At 43.9% G+C, this 18,909-nt stretch overlaps 1 protein-coding gene across 1 annotated transcript; it reads right to left on the bottom strand.

The window, feature by feature from the left end:
• Positions 1–7,202: 7,202 nt before the first annotated feature.
• SOX4 (SRY-box transcription factor 4) lies at positions 7,203–11,366 on the bottom strand. Its single transcript, XM_040353787.1, has one exon. The coding sequence runs from the start codon at positions 11,131–11,133 to the stop codon at positions 10,000–10,002; it is 1,134 nt and encodes a 377-aa protein (XP_040209721.1). The 5' UTR covers positions 11,134–11,366; the 3' UTR covers positions 7,203–9,999.
• Between the last annotated feature and the right edge of the window lie 7,543 nt (positions 11,367–18,909).

Raw genomic sequence — 18,909 nt, 5'->3', positions numbered from 1 at the left:
TTGTATTGTTTTTTGTCCCTGCTGGGCAGATTTGTCCTTTCATCCCCTTCCTGTTCAGGCAGAAATTTTCATCTTTCAGCGTTGTTGTGCTCTGATTGACATTGTTTTTTTTTTTTTTCACACAACTAGAGTTGTCTTTTGGTGGTATTTAATCACCACTGTGGTTTTTAGTTTTTGCTAAACAAACGGAAAAAAAAATTGTAGTTATTGTTATAAAATTTTGCAAATAAGTAATTTTCCTTCTTTACTGATGTGTGCTGATGAGACTGCACTGATGGGCACTGATGAGGTGGTTACTGATGGGCACTGATAGGCAGCACTTACTGTATAAGCTGCACTAATGGCCACTGATGAGGTGGTGACTGATGGTCACTGATAAGCTGCATTGATGGGGCTGCTCTGGTAATCAGGGCACTGATGATTAATGTAAACAATGTACTCACTGGGCCCTGTCAGACTTGCCGGTTATTGGCTTTCCTCACACAGACACAACATGTGAGGAAAGGAATACGATAACCGGCAAGTCTTTTTACATGTGATCAGCCGTAATTGGACACATCTGATTACATGGCAAATGGCTCCTGTGATTGGGCCATTACCACGATCTGTGATCAGCTGAGTCCAAAGGACACAGCAGTGACAAAGCATGCCCAATGGTGGCATCCATGGACATCCTCCCAGAACCATGCTATAAAGTTACATAGTTGGTGAGGTTGGAAAAATACACCAGTCCATGCAGTCTAACCTGTGTGTGTGCTTATATGTTAAAAGTACACTGTATACCCCTCTATGTTGTGGTCGTTAAGGGGCCCATCTAATAGTTTTTTGAAATTATTGATGCTTCCCGCTGAAACCACTGCTTGTAGAAGAGAATTCCACATCCTTACCACTCTTATGCCGCGTACACACAACTGTTTTTCATGACGAGAAAACTGCCATTTTTTAGATTGGTCGTGAAAACCGGTCGTGTGTATGCTCCATAGCAGTTTTCTCTACAAGAAAACTGCACGCAGAAAAATTTGAACCAGCTCTATTTTTTCTCGTCTTTTTTTTTCTTGTCGCGAAAACCGCTCGTGTGTATGATTTTCTGAGGGGAAAAAAATGTGCATGCTCAGAAATGAGCAAAAGCGTCCCAAAGGGTGGCGCTATTCAAATGGAACTTCCCCCTTATAGTGCAGTTGTACATGTTGTACATCACTGCGCTTTGCTCGAGCATTTTTTTTTCATGAACGTGTGTATGCAAGGCAGGCTTGAGAGGAATCACGTTGAGAAAAACGTTGTTTTTTTGCATGACAGGAAAAACGGTCGTGTGTACGCGGCATTACAGTAAAGAACCCTCTGCACAGTTTAAGGTTAAATCGCTTTTCTTCTAATTTAGGTAAATGGCCACGTGTCTTTTTAAATTCCCTTCCTCCGAAAAGTTTTTTCCCTATTGTGAGGTCACCAGTATGGTATTTGTACATTGAAATCATATCTCCTCTCAAGTGTCTCTTCTACAGAGAGAATATGTTCAATGCTTGCAGTATGTCCCCATAGCTAAGATCCTCCAGTCCCTTTATTAGCTTTGTTGCACTTCTCTTGACGATCTCCAGTTCCAGCACATCCCTCCTAAGGACCGGTGCCGAGAACTGGATGGCATACTCCAGGTGCGACCGGACCAGAGTCTTGTAGAGTGGAAGAATTCTTGTTTTATCCCTGGAGTCAATACCCTTTTTAATGTATGACAATATTATGTTGGCTTTGCTTGGAGCAGCTTGGCATTGCATGCCATTGCTGAGCCTGTCATCTACTAGGACCCCCAGGTCCTTTTCCATCCTAGATTCCCCCAGAGGTTCTCCCCCTAGCGAGTAAATTGTATTCATATTCTTGGCACCCATTATTTAATTTTTTTTTGCCATGTAGTTGCCCACCCCATTAATTTGTTTAGATCTTTTTGCAAGGTTTCCACGTCCTGCGTGTATCGTCCGCAAACACTGAGGCCCCGTACACATGACCGACTTTCTCGGCAGAATTCAGCCAGAAACTCGATCGGAGCTGGATTCTGCCGAGAAACTCGGCCGTGTGTACACTTTTCAGCGAGGAAGCCGACGAGGAACTCGTCGGGCCAAATAGAGAACATGTTCTCTATTTCCTCGTTGTTCAATGAGGAAAGTCGGCCCGCCGAGATCCTCGGCGGCTTCAACACTGAACTCGACGAGGAACTCGATGTGTTTGGCACGTCAAGTTCCTCGGACGTGTGTGCGGGGCCTCAGATTGAGCTGTTTATCCCATACTCCAGATTGTTTAAGTTGTGGCTAACTTTCGGCTAAAGTGCTGTAGGGAAGCAATTAAAGTTTCGCACTGAGACAGAAAGCGAAGAGAAATCCTTCATTTTGGAGCTGTCATTAGTTGAAGGTAAATCTTCCAATGTGCACCCTTTTTCCAGTAACAACTGTCTAGGAAGGAGAATACTCCTCCTTTTAGAAAGAGTTCCTCTGACTTCTTGTTGGGTGTCTAGGACAGGACATTAAGGGAGGTCTCCCTAAATGGAGACAGAGAACATGAACTACAGGGGTTTTAACCTTCCTTATTCTATCCAAAACTGAAAAAGTTTCAGTGTTACCTACACTTTAACACAAACCGGTCATAAGAAAGTAATTCAGGGAGCAACATTGCAGAGCTCTTTCTGATAATGCTAGCTTATTGGCTGTGTTGCTGGGACTATGACGTAATTGCTTTTCCAAGTCACTGTCCTGTATCAAGTATACATATTCTGTGAATGAGACAAATTTTGAGCTGTTGGTGACCCTACGATGAAAAAAAGTAAGCCGAACAGTGACTGCAACCAATCAACTGCAGTCACTGTTCAGTTATACAGACAGCCGTGGGAAATTTGTCCATCTACACAGTTTAGAGTAGATGGGGAAATTTATGAATTTCCCCAGCAGGCAGAACAAGAGAAATCTTTACATGTTTTTCCAGCTTAAGAGATTCTTTGATGCATACTTGTTCCGGTTGATAGTTAACAGGGATAAAGCATGAGGGTCAGCTTGCCAACCTGCTAGCAAGCACTTGTGAAGTCCACAATGGAGCATCCCACATCTCTATAAACTGGTACTAAACCCACAACAGTAAAATCAGTCTTCATATGCAGAATAGCATGCTTGTTATACTCACTGCGGAACTTAAGGGGTTAATTTGTGTAAAAAGGCTCTTTGACACTATATGGACATAACTTCCCTCCTGCACTGTCTATTTTGGCAAGGCCATATAATACAATGAGGGTAGCCGTCTTGCACATGCTCAGTTTAGTCTCTATAGCTGGAGAGAACATTTCCTGTTTCAGTTGAACTGTTCAGGTCACATGATATTGAAATCACACATGTGGGTGTGTATACAGGCTGTAGTGGAAATCTCCTCCTACCTGGAAACTCAGCACTGGACAAACTTGTCAGTTTATCATGTGACTATGGTATACAGATCAGCAAAAAAGGTATAGAATGGCAGTATTTTAATGTAAAAAGAAGATTTATAAGCTGTGGGCACTGTGGGGGGCAGAGGTACTATTTTCATATTATTTGGTTTAGTAACACTTAAGTATAACTAAATGCACTTTTTTGGTTCATTTTTATTTCATTGTGCAGCGCACCATGGGCTCCAAAAAAAAAGGCAACGCAGGGGTTGATTTGCTAAAACTGGTACAAAATCTGGTGCAGCTGTGCATAGAAATAAATCACCTTCCAGGTTTTCTGATCAAAGCTTAAGCCAACCATACATAGGTCAAATTCCAAAATAATTTTCTTTTAAAAATGGTTACTAAGAATTTTCTTTAGAATTTCGCACCATTAGTGGGCTGCAACAATGGCCGATTTTCATGCGGCCATTATATTTGAGTGATCAGGATCGTTGGAAATTTTTTTAAAACAAATGAATTTCTAATTAATGATGGGAGAATCGTGCAATAAATATAATCAAAAAATAAATGCACATGAACTGTGAGCTGGAAAGAAAAGAAGATTCCCAGCCACAACATTTTTTTCTGTGGCAAAATGAGGTGAAATTGAAGGCTGGGTTTCAAAATCAATGGTGCATCAGCCCACAAACAACACTAAATTTCAAATTTTTGAAAGAAAATTTGTTTGGAATTCGACTCATGTATGGCCTGCATTAATTGAACAAGCTGAAGTTAGAAGCCGATTGGCTACCATGCACAGCTGCACCAAATGTTGCACTCTTCAGTTTTAGTAAATCAGCCCCAGTGTATTTTAGTTTTGTATAGAGTGAAGAGAGACTAGAACACCAGTTACTACTGAGAGTAAAAGTGAAAAAAAAAAAATCCAAAATTTTGGGTTGTCACCAGAACAGGAATAAAGGGACTATCTTCCAGTTGATGACACTAATTCGGGTAACAACCAGGAGTTCCCTCACTTTGGTAGAGATTTCCTCTCACTTGCTGTTTTGGGAAATCTCCCCCAATGGGACACAGATGGTAAGAACAGACAGAAGTTACAAATCTCCCTCAGTCTTTCAAAAATGAAGAAAAAAAAAGTTTTGGCTTTAGTACAATATATCCATATATAAATCTCGGAGAAAAAAAGGAAAGTGATCCATACAAATTCTTTGTTTACCTCCTACCACCTTCTTTCACTTTATGGAAATGCTGCCATCCACATAAACTCACTAATAATCATCCTTTTGTCCTGTAAATTACTTTCAAATTGCTGAAATCAAAACAACCCACAGTCATTCTTTCCTGAAATAGCATTTTCTTTTTTTTTTTTGTAAATTTATAAAAATTTAAATAAATTTAGAAATACACATACAGTAATCTTGTAATGTAGTTTTGATATTTGATACCCCGAAGGATGTTAGGCTGAAGCCTAGATCAAGCAGTCTTTGAAACAAACTGCTACAATTCTATTTCAAGCTGCTGCAAAGGGACTATACAAATGAGATCTTGCAGCAGGGACTTTCCAGGAAACCGGAGCCTGATGGCGCTGAACTGTATCTGCAGCCGCCAAGGTCAGCCTGGGATGACAAATGGCTTATGTAGCTTCTCTTGAGGCGAAGAGGTGGAGCTTTCTGCAGTTATCTGAATGGTGTGTCCTGTACCATACATGTTATGAAACTCTCCTGCCAGACCTCTTCATAGAAACTGAACAGAAGCTGAGATTTCCAGATAGTGCCTGCAGTCGTAGCAGAGGGTGCTTTCCATTCCAAGACTTTAGAATCTGCAACATCATTCACCTAAACACCTTTACTTACCTCTTTAGATTCTTTCACTTTGAACTGGTCCCCTCTTAAGATGTGACATTTTATATGTTTGCCCCCCCCCCCCCCAAAAAAAAAAACACATCTGGTTTGCTATTTAAGATTACAAAACCACATTGCTTTTGATAACGTGGGGTTGATTTACTAAAACTGGAGAGTGCAAAATTTGGTGCAGCTCTACATAGAAACCAATCAGCTTTCAGGTTTTATTGTCAAAGCTTAATTGAACAATCTGAAGTTAGAAGCTGATTGGCTACCATGCACAGCTGCACCAGATTTTGCACTCTCCAGTTTTAGTAAATCATCCCCAGTGTTCTATAGAAAGCCATGTAAGATTGCAGGCAGGGTTTAAAGTGTCATTCCACCTTTGCAGTCGAATTTGAGAAACCCCCACTATGTCTGTTTTGGGTTCCTATTCACAAATCATATTTGTTTTTTAACAAGAAATCACACATCATATTTAAAAAAAAAAGAGAGAGAGAAGTGTGTGTTCCCTTTTTAGAGTTTTATGTATAAATTTCTCCCAAAGAAACAACTATGTGACAATAACAGACAATGAGGGAGGTTTTATTTTAACGTGTATTAACCTATAGAGGGGGATTTACTAAAACTGGTGCACACAGAATCTGATGCAGCTGTGCATGGTAGCCAATCAGCTTCAAACTTTAGCTTGTTCAGTTAAGCTTTGACAACAAAACCTAGAAACCGATTGGTTACCATACACAGCTGTACCAGATTTTGCACTTGCCAGTTTTAGTAAACCTCCCCCATAATGTACCACTCAAGACTAGGGGGCATTATTTACTAAAGCTGGTGAGTTCAAAGTCTGGTGTGACTCTGCATAGAAACCAATCAGCTTATGTTTTTTTTTGCCAAGGCTTAATTGAAAAAGCCGATTGGCTACCATGCACCAGATTTTGCACTCTCCAGTTTTAGTAAATCTCCCTCATCATGTACCAGTCAAAAATAGGGGGCGTTTTTACTAAAGCTGGAGAGTGCAAAATCTGGTGCAGCTCTGCATAGAAACCAATCAGCTTCCAGTTTTTTTTTTTTTTTTTGTCAAAGCCTTATTGAACAAGCTGATGTTAGAAGCTGCACCATATTTTGTACTCTCCAGTTTTAGTAAAATCAATGCCAATGGGTACACATCTAGTTTTTTAACTAATAATGGAGATCTGCCAGCATGGTAAAGGCATTATTATTATTATTATTATGGCATATATATTAGGCCTTACACCCACACCTTAACTTTACATAGGAATGCCAAACAAGATTCTTCAGCAAGTTAAAATCTATGCAGCAATTTGCATTTTTTTTATTATTATTATTATTATGCTATGTGCATGAAATTTTAGGAAGAATAAAAAAAAAAAAGTCAGCAATTAAAAGAAATGTATAAATAAAATATATATATATATATTATATAATGCTAATAACTATAAAGTTGGTGCTATCCCAATTTATCAAACATGGAAATACACTTTAGAATTTGCATATACCTCTGTATTTTACTATTATCATGGCTAATACACATTGAAAAAAAGTATGTTAAATTATTAATAAACAGCGCCATCTATTCCTAAATGTATGGGCAAGCCAAAGTAAGCTATTTCCTATGCAACCATTCTGATACTGTGAGACTATCATTCTGTATACTGAATTCTTAGAAATTTCCTAGACAGCAGAACAAGCTCTGACAGTCGCTCATTACTTGGAGGAATGGCCTGCCAAGATTTTATTTTCCTACTTTCACTGTACGTGTTCAGAATAGGAGCTATGCTGTTAACATTTTGGATACTTTTTTTTTTTTTTTTTTATCTCTCTCTGACTACAAGGACCAATACTGTTCGTTTCACTCCATAGCTCCTCCTCTGCAACAGTCACAGCACTAGGAAGACTCAGCAGCTCAAAAAAAACACATGCATGCACAATAATAAAGACAAAAACCAATCAAAATTTAAGGGTTCAGTTCCAGCTGATTTTATTTCCTTTAAAAAAAAGTTTATTTACAGAAGTATATCAACAATCTGACAGGCAGTGAAATAAAACATGGTTAGCTGGCATGAAGATATTGCCTCAAATCTTTTTGTTTTGTGGCTTTTGATGGTTAAGACAAAAATTATTTCATACGGCATATTGCACAGGATGGATTACAAAAAAGTTGTTTTAAAAAAATTATGTTAAAAACAGAAGCTACCTCATTCGGCAGAAGTTCTAGTGCCTGTCGTTTAATACATACATAAACACACAATCTTTTTTTTTTTTTTGTCTTTTTTTTTTTTCTTATTATAATAGACTTAAATGTACAAAGATGTTTCACTTTCTTTTTTTTTCTTAAAACACAATAGCTAGAAACCTGAATACATATGCTATCATCATGCCAAAAGAGACTAAAACAATCATAGTTTAGCGACAAGTATAAAGGATTAAATAGTCAAATACGAGAATGAAAAACGCAGTACATAGTGTCGCGAACTCAAATCGGCATTTAGATAGGTCCAGTGGTTTAAACGGCACGGTTTTTTTTTTTTGTAATATAAAAAAGTGCAAAAAACGTGGTCTAGAAGTTAAAGCTACAGGATCCCTTTTTTTTTTTTTTTTTTTTGCTTACAATGTGCACTGGTTGCTTTTAAAGCATCTGAATACAGACTAGCTTAGTTAACCCATTGGAGCTAAAAAGGGACATCTACAATATGTACTCCCCAGCAGTAAAAGGGCTACAAAAAGCAAGCATCTGATAATAATACAGGAGATTGGCGTAGCATTAGAATAAAAAAAAAATAAAGTGGGTGGCCCAATGTTCTACCCCTGCGTTTACCTACTGGAAACAGGCAAATAACATTGCTCCTTTCTTCTCCTCCAAGTTTTAACAGTGCCCAACGAAACGTGCTGCCAATATTCCACTATGGAGGTGGCTGCACAATACCATAAAGTAAAAAATAAAAAGTACAGATATAAAGAGCTATATAAATACTACACATGATCATTAATACCGAGGATTTTTTTTTTTAGTTTTCAACCGACATACAGTGTATTAGCAATACTCTGGAGGTGCAAGTGCACTAGGCTGGAAGGGATGCTGTGACTTTAAGAAGCCTGCAGATTGAAGTGTGTAAACATGGAGTAAATAGGCTGGTTTCACTGTTTTTATTTTTATTATTATTATTTTTTTTTTTGAGATATCAACCAGCCTCCCTGTTTGTAGTTGTGTCAGGAAAAAGTCAGAACTGCAATTGACACCGGTTAAAACACCCCCTTTATATATTTTTTACAAAAATACACTGAGAAAATAATCAAACGTTTTCATCTCTCTTCTTTCTTTTTTGTTTTTTTTAAAAGTGTCAAAAGTCTACATTTAAATATAAAAAATTAAAAGTTAAAACTCTAGCCCTTCAGTGAAGGAGACATAAAAAACGGTGTGGATTTAGGGAAATGGGAGGGGGAGATCTACTAAAAAAAAAATATATATATATATATATATCTAAAATAAAAAGGTAAAAAAAAAAAAGGTTTGGCCAGTATAAATATGTCCACATATAAAATGATATCTGATTACATTTACAAAAGGGGGTGAAGGGGTAGAGGGGGGGGGCTTTATGGATCACCAATGAGAAAGGGAACCCAAAAAAAAACAAAAACAGTCTTTCCATTTACATCTATTGAGTAAATAAAACATACATACTCTGAGAAAAAATTTGGTCCTGAATTATTTTGTTTAGTCCAGCACAGATTTGAGTTGCGTTTGAATCCTTGAAGAGTTAAAAAAAAAAAAAGGAAAGGAAAAAAAAAAAAAAAAAGCTGGTGATTTTCTTAGGAATCAAACATAGCGCCATCTATCTGCTTTATATTATCCTAACACTAAAAACTGTTCAACAGTCTTACAGAAACCTTAAAAAAGATAAGACAGAATAACATGCTATATTAACCCACCAGTGAAAGAATCCAACACCACCGCCATTCTGAGCGAAAGAAAATCGCCCTATTTTTACCACCCCCCCGCCCCCAGGTACCACATAAATATGTAACTTGGTGAAGTTAAAAAAAAAAAAAAAAGAGCTGTCTTACTTCCCAAAGTAGTGTCCTTAAGAAAAAAAAGTCAATTTTCTTCTTGGATGATCAAAAAAAAAAAAACACAGAAAAAAAAACCCCCAAAGGGGTGGCATATCCTTCTCCGAACGTGCAAATCCATTACAGTCTCGTAACGACTACAAAAAAAAAGAATAAAAAGGTACAACGCTTCCCGCATCCAAGGAAAGTGATCTGTGGGGGTCTGGTGGCCCCCCCTTTATAATAAAAAGGTATCAGTTTTTTTTTTCTCTTTGTGCTCCTTCCTTCTCCTCTCCTTTTTGGAAGGTAAAAAAAGCTGCACTGGCTTTTGGAAATAAAAGGGGGGGTGAGCTCTCTCTCTCACACCCCCCACCATCTCTGAGAACTTGTCGCTGTGTGCAGCCCCCCATAAGTGCCTTCTTCACTGTTTTTAAAAAAGGAGCATCTTTTTGAATTTTCATTTTTCAGTTGCCCCAGCGGGGATTTGAACCCATGAGCCCCCTCAAAGCTTTTCTAAGTCTTTCTCTACCGACTGAGCTATCCGGGCTGCAGGAATGGAGAGTGAGGCAGAGCGGGGCACACGTCCCTCCAGAGGAGCCCGTGACCTGTGTGCTGTGCGGGCTGACAGGCTGGCGGGCGGACAGGCGGGAAAACCACCCCCTCCTCCTATTAGATTCTATATATAAGAAACAGAGTGTCGGCTCAGTAGGTGAACACCAGGTTGGAGATGCTGGACTCCAGCCAATCCCCGGAGATCATCTCGCTCACCTCCGGGGTACAGTAGTCCGGGAAGTCGAAGTGAGAGCCCGAGCCGGCCTCCAGGTTAAAGTCCAGGTCCCTGTCCAGGGCCGAGGTGCTGAAGCCGCCCAGGGCCATGCTGTCGAAGCCGGGGCTAGGGTTGAGCTCCAGGAACTCGTCTTCCAGCTCTTCGTCTGAGGAGGAAGCCGGGGAAGATGAAGATGAGGAGGAGGCTGAGGAGGAGGAAGAGGCGGGAGAGGAGGAGGCTGAGGAGGAGTGAGGGGATCCCGGGGAAGTATTGAGGGAGCCGGCTCCGTCCTCATACAGGCTCAGGGGGTCAGTGGCCTCAGTGCTTAGTGTAGGACTGGCGGGGACGGCCATAGGTGAGGAGAAGATATACAAGCGAGGTTTGGGCTTCTTATTAGTGGCGGGAGTCCGAGACTTGTATAGGGAATGATGGTCCAGGACACACGGTTGCTCGGGCACAGCTTTCCCCCCTAAGAGAAGCTTGGGCTTGCTGCACAGCTTGGTGCCCCCAGCACCACCTCCTGCTCCGCTCTTCTTCACCGCAGGCTTCGGGCTCCCGCAGCCCTTGTCCCCCCCACCTCCGCCGGCCTTGGAGCCGCTGCTGCCCCCTCCGCTGCCGCTCCCCCCGCCGCCGCCGCTGGCCTTCACCTTTTTCCGGGGTCGGTACTTGTAGTCCGGGTAGTCGGCCATGTGCTTGAGGCGCAGCCGCTCGGCCTCCCTGATGAAAGGGATCTTATCAGTGTCTTTTAGCTGCTTCCATCTCTTCCCCAGCCGCTTAGAGATCTCAGCATTGTGCATGTCCGGGGATTGCTCCATGATCTTCCTCCGCTCGATCTGTGACCACACCATGAAGGCGTTCATCGGCCGCTTGATGTGCCCGCTCGGGGTCTTACACCAGCTCGGGTCGTCAGCTTTCCCCCCGGTAGAAGCGGTGGAGCCCGGGGTAGGGGACGAAGCCATGTCCAGCTCCAGGCCGGCGCCGGACTCCGAGCTCTCTCCGGCCAATAATGCCTCGGTGTTCTCGGCGGTACCGCTCTGCTGAACCATGCTGGCTGAGGGTGCTGGGGGCATCCAAGAACGGGACTCTTACTGGCCCCTCCGGCCACGGCCAGCCATGGTGTGTCTCTGGGACTTTATTAGAGAGGAGGACTGGGAGGAGAAGAGAAGAGAGAAGGCTCCGCTCATATAGATCCGGCCAGGAGCAGTCCTGAGTGTACACTGCTATGTATAGACGGCATGTATGTGCACAACACTGAGCCTCCTCACACTGCTAACAGCTCGCCTCTATACCGCCTCGCGTCCCTTTATCCCTTCCCCGAGCACCTTTCCGCCAATCCCCGACTGTTTCCAACGCTCCCTCGTGCCAAGCTCCGCCCGCCCGACCCTTATTGGCTGGGAACGCGATGCAATAATAATCACCGCGTGCAATGAGAAGCTCCAGAGCTGACCTCATTCCGATTCACACAGCAAACTTTCCTGCGAGGCCGGGGGAGAGAGAGGGAGATGTGTGTGTAATATATATATATATAGATCTATAGGTGTGTGTGTGTACATCTGTATAGATACTACACCGTGCTCACCTACCCATCTCACTCTATCGCCTGTCTATAGACACACACACACCTACCTACCATCTCACTCGATAGGCACATACCTCATCCTATGTATATATACACGGTGCTCACCTACCGATCTCACTCTATACAACATCATAGACACACACCTACCTACCTATCTCACTCTATAGGTACATACCTCATCCTATGTATATATACACGGTGCTCACCTACCGATCTCACTCTATACACTATCATCGCCTGCCTATAGGCACACACACCTACCTATACACATCTATGGTTGCTTACCTCATGCTCACCTACCGATCTCACTGTATCTATGGATATAGATGTGTATGTGTACACTACAGATCGTGGTCTATCTACACATACATACATACATGCACCTATGTATGTATCTCTGTGTATAGACCTCATCATCTCTTTATGTACACGGTGCTTACCTACTGATCTGAGTGGACGTGTGTGTGTATGTCTCATTTGTCTGTATATAGATACATCCCTGTATATGACTTATGATTGTACATGTGTGTATATATATATGAGAGATCTCTATGTGTGCATACACCTCATGTTCTGTATATATACACATTACTTACCTCCCATATATGTACCTGTGTTAATAGATCTGTAATTACCCGCTTATCTGAGTGTACCTATGTGTGTGTATACACCTCTCTATCTGAGTGTACCTTTGTATAGCTATCCACGTGTGTCTAAGCCTATCCGAATGTACCTATGTGTGTGTGTATACACCTCTCTATCTGAGTGTACCTTTGTATAGCCTATCTGAATGTACCTATGTATGTATAGATGTCTATGTCTGTGTCTAGTCTTCCTATGATGTCAGTATAGCCCAGCCTGCAGTGGTCCCCAGTACAGGTCATACACGGTGCTCTCTCTCTCTCCCACCCAGGCAGGATCTTGTCTACACGTCTCTGCCATGAGATGAGAGCAGGCTGCTGTACATGGAGCGGATGTCAGTAATGAGCCCTCCTGGCAGTCCAGACACATTTGCAGTATATATGTGTAGCGTGAGAGATGCAGACAGTACTCTGTGTACACACCTCATGTCTCCCATTCCTCATGTGTAGTGAAGGGGTGTGTGATCAGTCACATAGTGCTGTTTTCTGTATCGGGCTCCTCGGTCTATATGACATATGTTCTCTCTCTCTCTCCTGTGTACAAACCTCATGTGGGATAGGGGTGTGTGTTCTGTATTGGGGTCCTCTCCTCTGTCTATAGGATGACAGTTCCCTGCGCTCTCTCTCCTGTGGGTGTGTGATCAGTCGCCTGGCACCGTTCTCCTGTCTATAGGATGGCAGTTCCCTGTGCTCTCTCCTGTGGGTGTGTGATCAGTCACCTAGGACTGGTCTCATCTGTATATATCATGACAGTTCCCTGTGCTCTCTCTCCCCTGTATACACACACCTCATGTGTAGGGTAGGGGATGTATGATCAGACAGCTAGGACCGTTCTTCTGTATGACAGTCCCTGTGTAGATGAGGTGTGATCAGACACTTAGTCTCCCATCTATAGGATGGCAGTCCCTGTGGGTGTGTGATCAGACACCTAGGACCGTTCTCCTGTATGTAGATGTCCCTGTGTAGATGAGGGTGGGCGTGTGATCAGTCACCTAGGGCCGATCTCCTGTATGACAGTCCCTGTGTAGATGAGGATGGGTGTGTGATCAGTCTACCATCTATAGGATGACAGTCCCTGCTGTATAGATGAAGATGATTGTGGGTGTGTGATCAGTCTCACCTAGGACCAGTCTCCTATCTATAAGATGACAGTCCCTGCTGTATAGATGAGGGTGATTGTGGGTGTGTGATCAGTCTCCTATCTATAAGATGACAGTCCCTGCTGTGTAGATGAGGTGTGATCAGACACCTAGTCTCCCATCTATAGGATGGCAGTCCCTGTATACATGAGGGTGATTGTGACATCTAGGGCCGTTCTCCTGTATATAGATGAGGGTGGGTGTGTGATCAGATACCTAGGACCAGTCTCCCATCTATAGGATGACAGTCCCCGCTGTATAGATAAGGGGGGATCGGTCACCTAGGACCAGTCTCCCATCTATAGGATGACAGTCCCGCTGTATAGATTGGTGTGTGATCGGTCACCTAGGACCAGTCTCCCATCTATAGGATGACAGTCCCTTCTGTATAGATGAGGTGTGATCAGATACCTAGGACCAGTCTCCCATCTATAGGATGACAGTCCCCGCTGTATAGATAAGGTGTGATCAGTCACCTAGTCTCCCATCTATAGGATGACAGTCCCCGCTGTATAGATAAGGGGGGATCGGTCACCTAGTCTCCCATCTATACTATCACAGTCCCCGCTGTATAGATGAGGATGACGGTAGGTGATCAGACAGGACCGCAGTGTGTGATGGAGCAGCATTGAGCGGTGCTGGGTGTCACGCCCCCTTCTACATTCACACACACGGCTGCAGCCGCTCTCAATGAACGGCGGTGTGGAGTAGGGGGGGGCGGTGAGACGAGGCCGTGGCGTCAATGGACTCGCCGTACGTGTCTCTCGTAGCGGGAGAAGCCGTGTCTGTCCGCGGCGTTCATTCTTCCCTCAGCCTGCAGCCCACGTGCTCCTCTCTGGAAGTCCCCCTAGGCCAGGAGAGTGAGAGCACTGAGCAGGAAGGAGGAAAGGGAAGGCGGCGAGGAATTGCAGCTGCAGAAGGGGGGCGTGCCGCGAAGAACTGCATGGCGAGAAGGGGCGGCCCCGACCGCCTCCCCGCCCTGTCTGCAGCTAGAGGCCAATGAGCGTCCTAAACCCGCCTTGTTTACACAATAAGGTCCCGCCCCCTCCTGGAAGAGCGAGGGGGTGTGTGTGCGCCGTCTGGCTGACTGTCTGAGGTGGGGGAGGGGGCGGTGAACCTGAGGCGGCTGAGGTCATGTGCGGAGTGTGCTGGGATGGCGGAGGGCTCCTTGTCACTATTATTCATAGCACGGTGTGTGTGTGTGTGTGCCGGGGGGGAGGGGCCATACATTAACCCCTAAAGCTCCGCCGCCTGTCACTGCACGGTCTACCCCGCAACAAGACTGCCGTCACCGAACGTGTCTGAGGAGGGGGGAGGGGTGTCACTAGCATGGTAACAAGACTCACACACCCACCGCCAGGCTGAGGAGAGGAAAGGAGGGGATGGTGGCACTGCATGGAGACAAGCCTGGGCTGCTCGGAGACAGAGCCCTGATTTGCTGCTCCTGTCACCGGGCAAGCCGCCACCAACACGGCGGGGCTCACCTACCTCCCCCTCAGGAGGATCCGTGTATGTCCTCACACTTCGTGTATGAAGACTCCCATCCACAGTATCTCTATGTATCGCTCTCTGTGTCCTCCTTCCATAGAGGAGCGCTGTCTGTCCTGGCGGAGGGGAGAGTTCAGCCGAGGTTGTGTCCTGAGTCAGACTGCACTGGGGGGGAGAGCCGCTTGGTGGCAGTAGTGAGCCTGAGACAGGCGGCCACGTGTAGACTGACATCTGGGAGCTGTACACTGTAACATCACATCATGGAACCTTCATCTAACATGAATACAGGGTTAGATCCCCCTTCTAGTGACATCTAATGTGCAATAAAGGCGTATTAAACCCTCTACTGGAGTAACACTGAATTCCAGGTATGGATTTATTTGCATGGTATGGTCCAACGTGTGTGTGTGTGTGTATGTATGTATGTATATATATATATATATATATACACATACATACATACACACACACACACCATACCTGTGTGATCCCTGTGGATCTATAGCAGTCACTGCTAATGCAATTATCACCGCTGTCATCCTGGTCCTGTGCCGAGCATCCCGCTGCATAGCAACCGCAGGACCAGGACGTGTATTTTCTCAATGAATGCAAAGCATTCTCCCATTGGATAAGATGGAGATCATAATCACCACCCCCACCTCTACACCTTACAAGGTGTTCTGTGAATGGCACCCATGCCAAGTAAGCAACCCCCTGTGTTCACTGTGCAGAATTAACCATGTAAAGAGCGCCAGGCTGCTTCAGAAAAAAAATAATAGTGTACAAATACTGTAACTGCTGACTTTTAATATTAGGACACATATCTGTCCAGGGATCCAGCGGCATCTTCACCACAGCTGATTGATCGGCTTTCTGGGGGCTGTCACCACAATTTCTTGTAAAGGAAACCGGCAGTTAAAGCAGCGTTCCACTCGGTTTTGTGTTTAGTAAAAGTCAGCAGCTACAAAAAGCGTATCCGCTGACTTTTAATAAACACACTCGCCTGTCCCACGATCCAGCAATGCGGCCACCTGAACCCTCAGTTATCTCCGGCGCCATCATTACAAGTGTGGGCACCCGGTTGTGACATCTTGCGGCTTCACCCTTAGGCTCCATTCACACCTAGGCGTATAAACGCCTGAAGCGCAACGCCGCAGCAGCCCCTAATACGCTGGAGGGGTGATTTTACATGGTTGGCTATGGAGATGGTTCACATCTCCACGCCGAAACGCCTGAAGCTCAAAACAAGTCCCGGACCCTTTTTTTCGGGCGGCTTCGGGCATAGCCGACCATGTAAAAAATCACCCCTCCAGCAAAAAACAATGTTTAAAACGCGGGACAAAATGCATATTCCATGTCGCCGCAATGCACCGCATATTGCCGACGCAAAGGTGTGAATGCAGCCTTAGCATTATAGGATCACTGGTAACTGATGATGTAACTAGTTAGTCAGTTCCCCCAGTGTCAATTATTGTCAGATTGAGCGCCACAATATTGCAGTCCCATTATAAGTCTCTGATCGCCACCATTAGTAGTTTAAAAAAAAAAAATCCAGTAAATATAGCATAGTTTGTAGACACAACATTTTTCACACAAACCAATCAATGTACACTTACTGGGATCAGTAAAAACTAGTGCTGTCAAGCGATTACAATTTCTAATCGCGATTAATCGCATTAATGTCATAGTTAACTCACGATTAATTGCCAGTGTTTTTTTTTTTGTCAGCACGTACCTCTTAATCCCGATTTTCACCTGACAGTGATCCCGCGGGATTGGGCGTTCCCAAGCACTGCCTGTGATTGACAGGCTTCCGAACGGCGCATACTGCGCGTCACAGGTTGCCGACAGAACCCGAACGTCGGTGCGCATGCGCCGTATAGAGCCGCACCGACGTTCGGGTTTTTCCGGCAACCTGTGATGCGCAGTATGCGCCGTTCGGAAGCCTGTCAATCACAGGCAGTGCTTGGGAATGCCCACTCCCGCGGGATTGCCGTCAGGTGAAAATCGGGATTAAGAGGTACGTGCTGATAAAAAAAAAATGTTTTAAAGGGTGAACCTCCTTAATCGCGCGATAAAAAAATTGACGGCGTTAAAATGGGTTTGTGTTAACGCCGTTAATAACGCGTTTAACTGACAGCACTAGTAAAAACCCAATGATTATCAAATACTACCAAATGAAAGCTCTATTTATGTGACAAAAAAAGATATAACATTTGTTTGGGTACAGCATTGCATGATTGCGCAATTACTAGTTAAATTGTCGCAGTGCTGAATAGCAAAAAATGGCCTGGTCATGAAGGGGTGAAATCTGGTGGTAAAACAAAAAAAAAACTTTGTGCAGGTTGGCCAGTAGGCCAAATGCAGAAGCTTCTCTGAAGTCTTGGCCAAAAACTATCATTTATCTGCCACATCCTATACGTTAGGACATGTGGTCCTTCAAGCATTATAGGATCAAGCACTTCCCTTCTTTTACATATCTGCACATGCGCAGTGTGCTCCCCTCCCCTTGTCAGCAGAGTTAGAGGGGGTAGCAGCAAGCCTCAAAGGATATCCTGTAATTTGTGATCATTTTCCATATTTTGCTCCAGTCTTCTGGACATCTGGTGCTGAATTCAGTAAGCGTGTTGTATGGGAGGGAGAAGGAGGGGATTTTGAAAGGAGTCAGAATGTTCTTTATTTTTCAGGAAAGAGGAAGGAGTTTTTCCTTTCTTCTCTCTGGTGGTCTGTACTATAAAAAGTAGCTGTGCATATAAAGCAGGCACACACTGACACTGATTGTATATTCATATATACAATATCTCACAAAAGTGAGTCTGCATGGCTGTCATCCCAGAAGGAAGCATCTTTTAACCACTTGCCTACAGGGCACTTTCACCCTCTTCCTGCCCATGCCATTTTTCAGCTTTCAGCGCTGTCACACTTTGAATGAGAATTGCGCAGTCATGCAGCACTGTACCCAAATACAAATTTTCCCCACAAATAGAGCTTTCGTTTGGTGGTATCTGATCACCTCTGCGTTTTTTATTTATTGCGCTATAAACAAAAGAAGAGGGACAAGTTTGAAAAAAAAAACACAATATTTTTAACTTTTTGCTATAATAAATATAATTTTATTTTTTTTGTTAACAATTTTTTTCTCAGTTTAGGCCGATATGTATTCTTCTACATATTTTTGGTAAGTAAAATCGCAATAAGCGTATATTGATTGGTTTGTGCAAAAGTTATAGGCTCAGATTCTCGTATATGGGCGTAAAACTGTGCGGGCGTAACATATCTGATTTACGTTACGCCGCCGCAAGTTTTACAGGCAAGTGCTTTATTCACAAAGAACTTGCCTGTAAAGTTGCGGCGGCGTAGCGTAAATCACCCGGCGCAAGCCCGCCTTAATCAAATTAGCCGGGTAGGGGGCGTGTAGCATTTAAATTAGGCGCGTTCCCGCGCCGAACGTACTGCGCATGCGCCGTCCGGAAAATATCCCAGGGTGCATTACTCGAAATGACGTCGCAAGGACGTCATTTGTTTCGACGTGAACGTAAATGGCGTCCAGCCCCATTCACGGACGACTTACGCAAACAACGTAAATTTTAAAATTTCGACGTGGGAACGACGGCCATACTTAACATTGGTTGCCCCTCATATAGCAGGGGCAACTTTACGCCGCGCAAATCTAACGTAAACGTCGTAACTTCACTGCGTCGACCGCGCGTACGTTCTGGAATTCGCGTATTTTGCTAATTTGCATACTCGATGAGGGAAAATGACGAAGGCGACACCTAGCGGCAAAAAAAATAATTGCATTTAAGACCCGACAGCGTAAGAGCCTTACGCCTGTCGGATCTAATGGATATCTATGCGTAACTGATTCTAAGAATCAGTCGCATAGATACGACGGCACAGATTAGGACTTACGACGGCGTACATTGCGTTGCGCCGTCGTAAGCCCTTTGAGAATCTGGGCCTAAGGGTCTACAAAATAGGGAATAGATTTATAGCATC

Source organism: Rana temporaria, chromosome 5 (genome assembly GCF_905171775.1).
Source record: "Rana temporaria chromosome 5, aRanTem1.1, whole genome shotgun sequence".
NCBI classification, from domain to species: domain Eukaryota; kingdom Metazoa; phylum Chordata; class Amphibia; order Anura; family Ranidae; genus Rana; species Rana temporaria.
Note: the sequence above shows the minus strand (reverse complement) of the source record. Positions and strands in the feature narration are given on the sequence as shown.

Coding starts and splice junctions, on each gene's coding strand:
- SOX4 (XM_040353787.1), bottom strand. CDS start 11,133: ATGCCCCCAGCACCCTCAGCCAGCATGGTTCAGCAGAGCGGTACCGCC.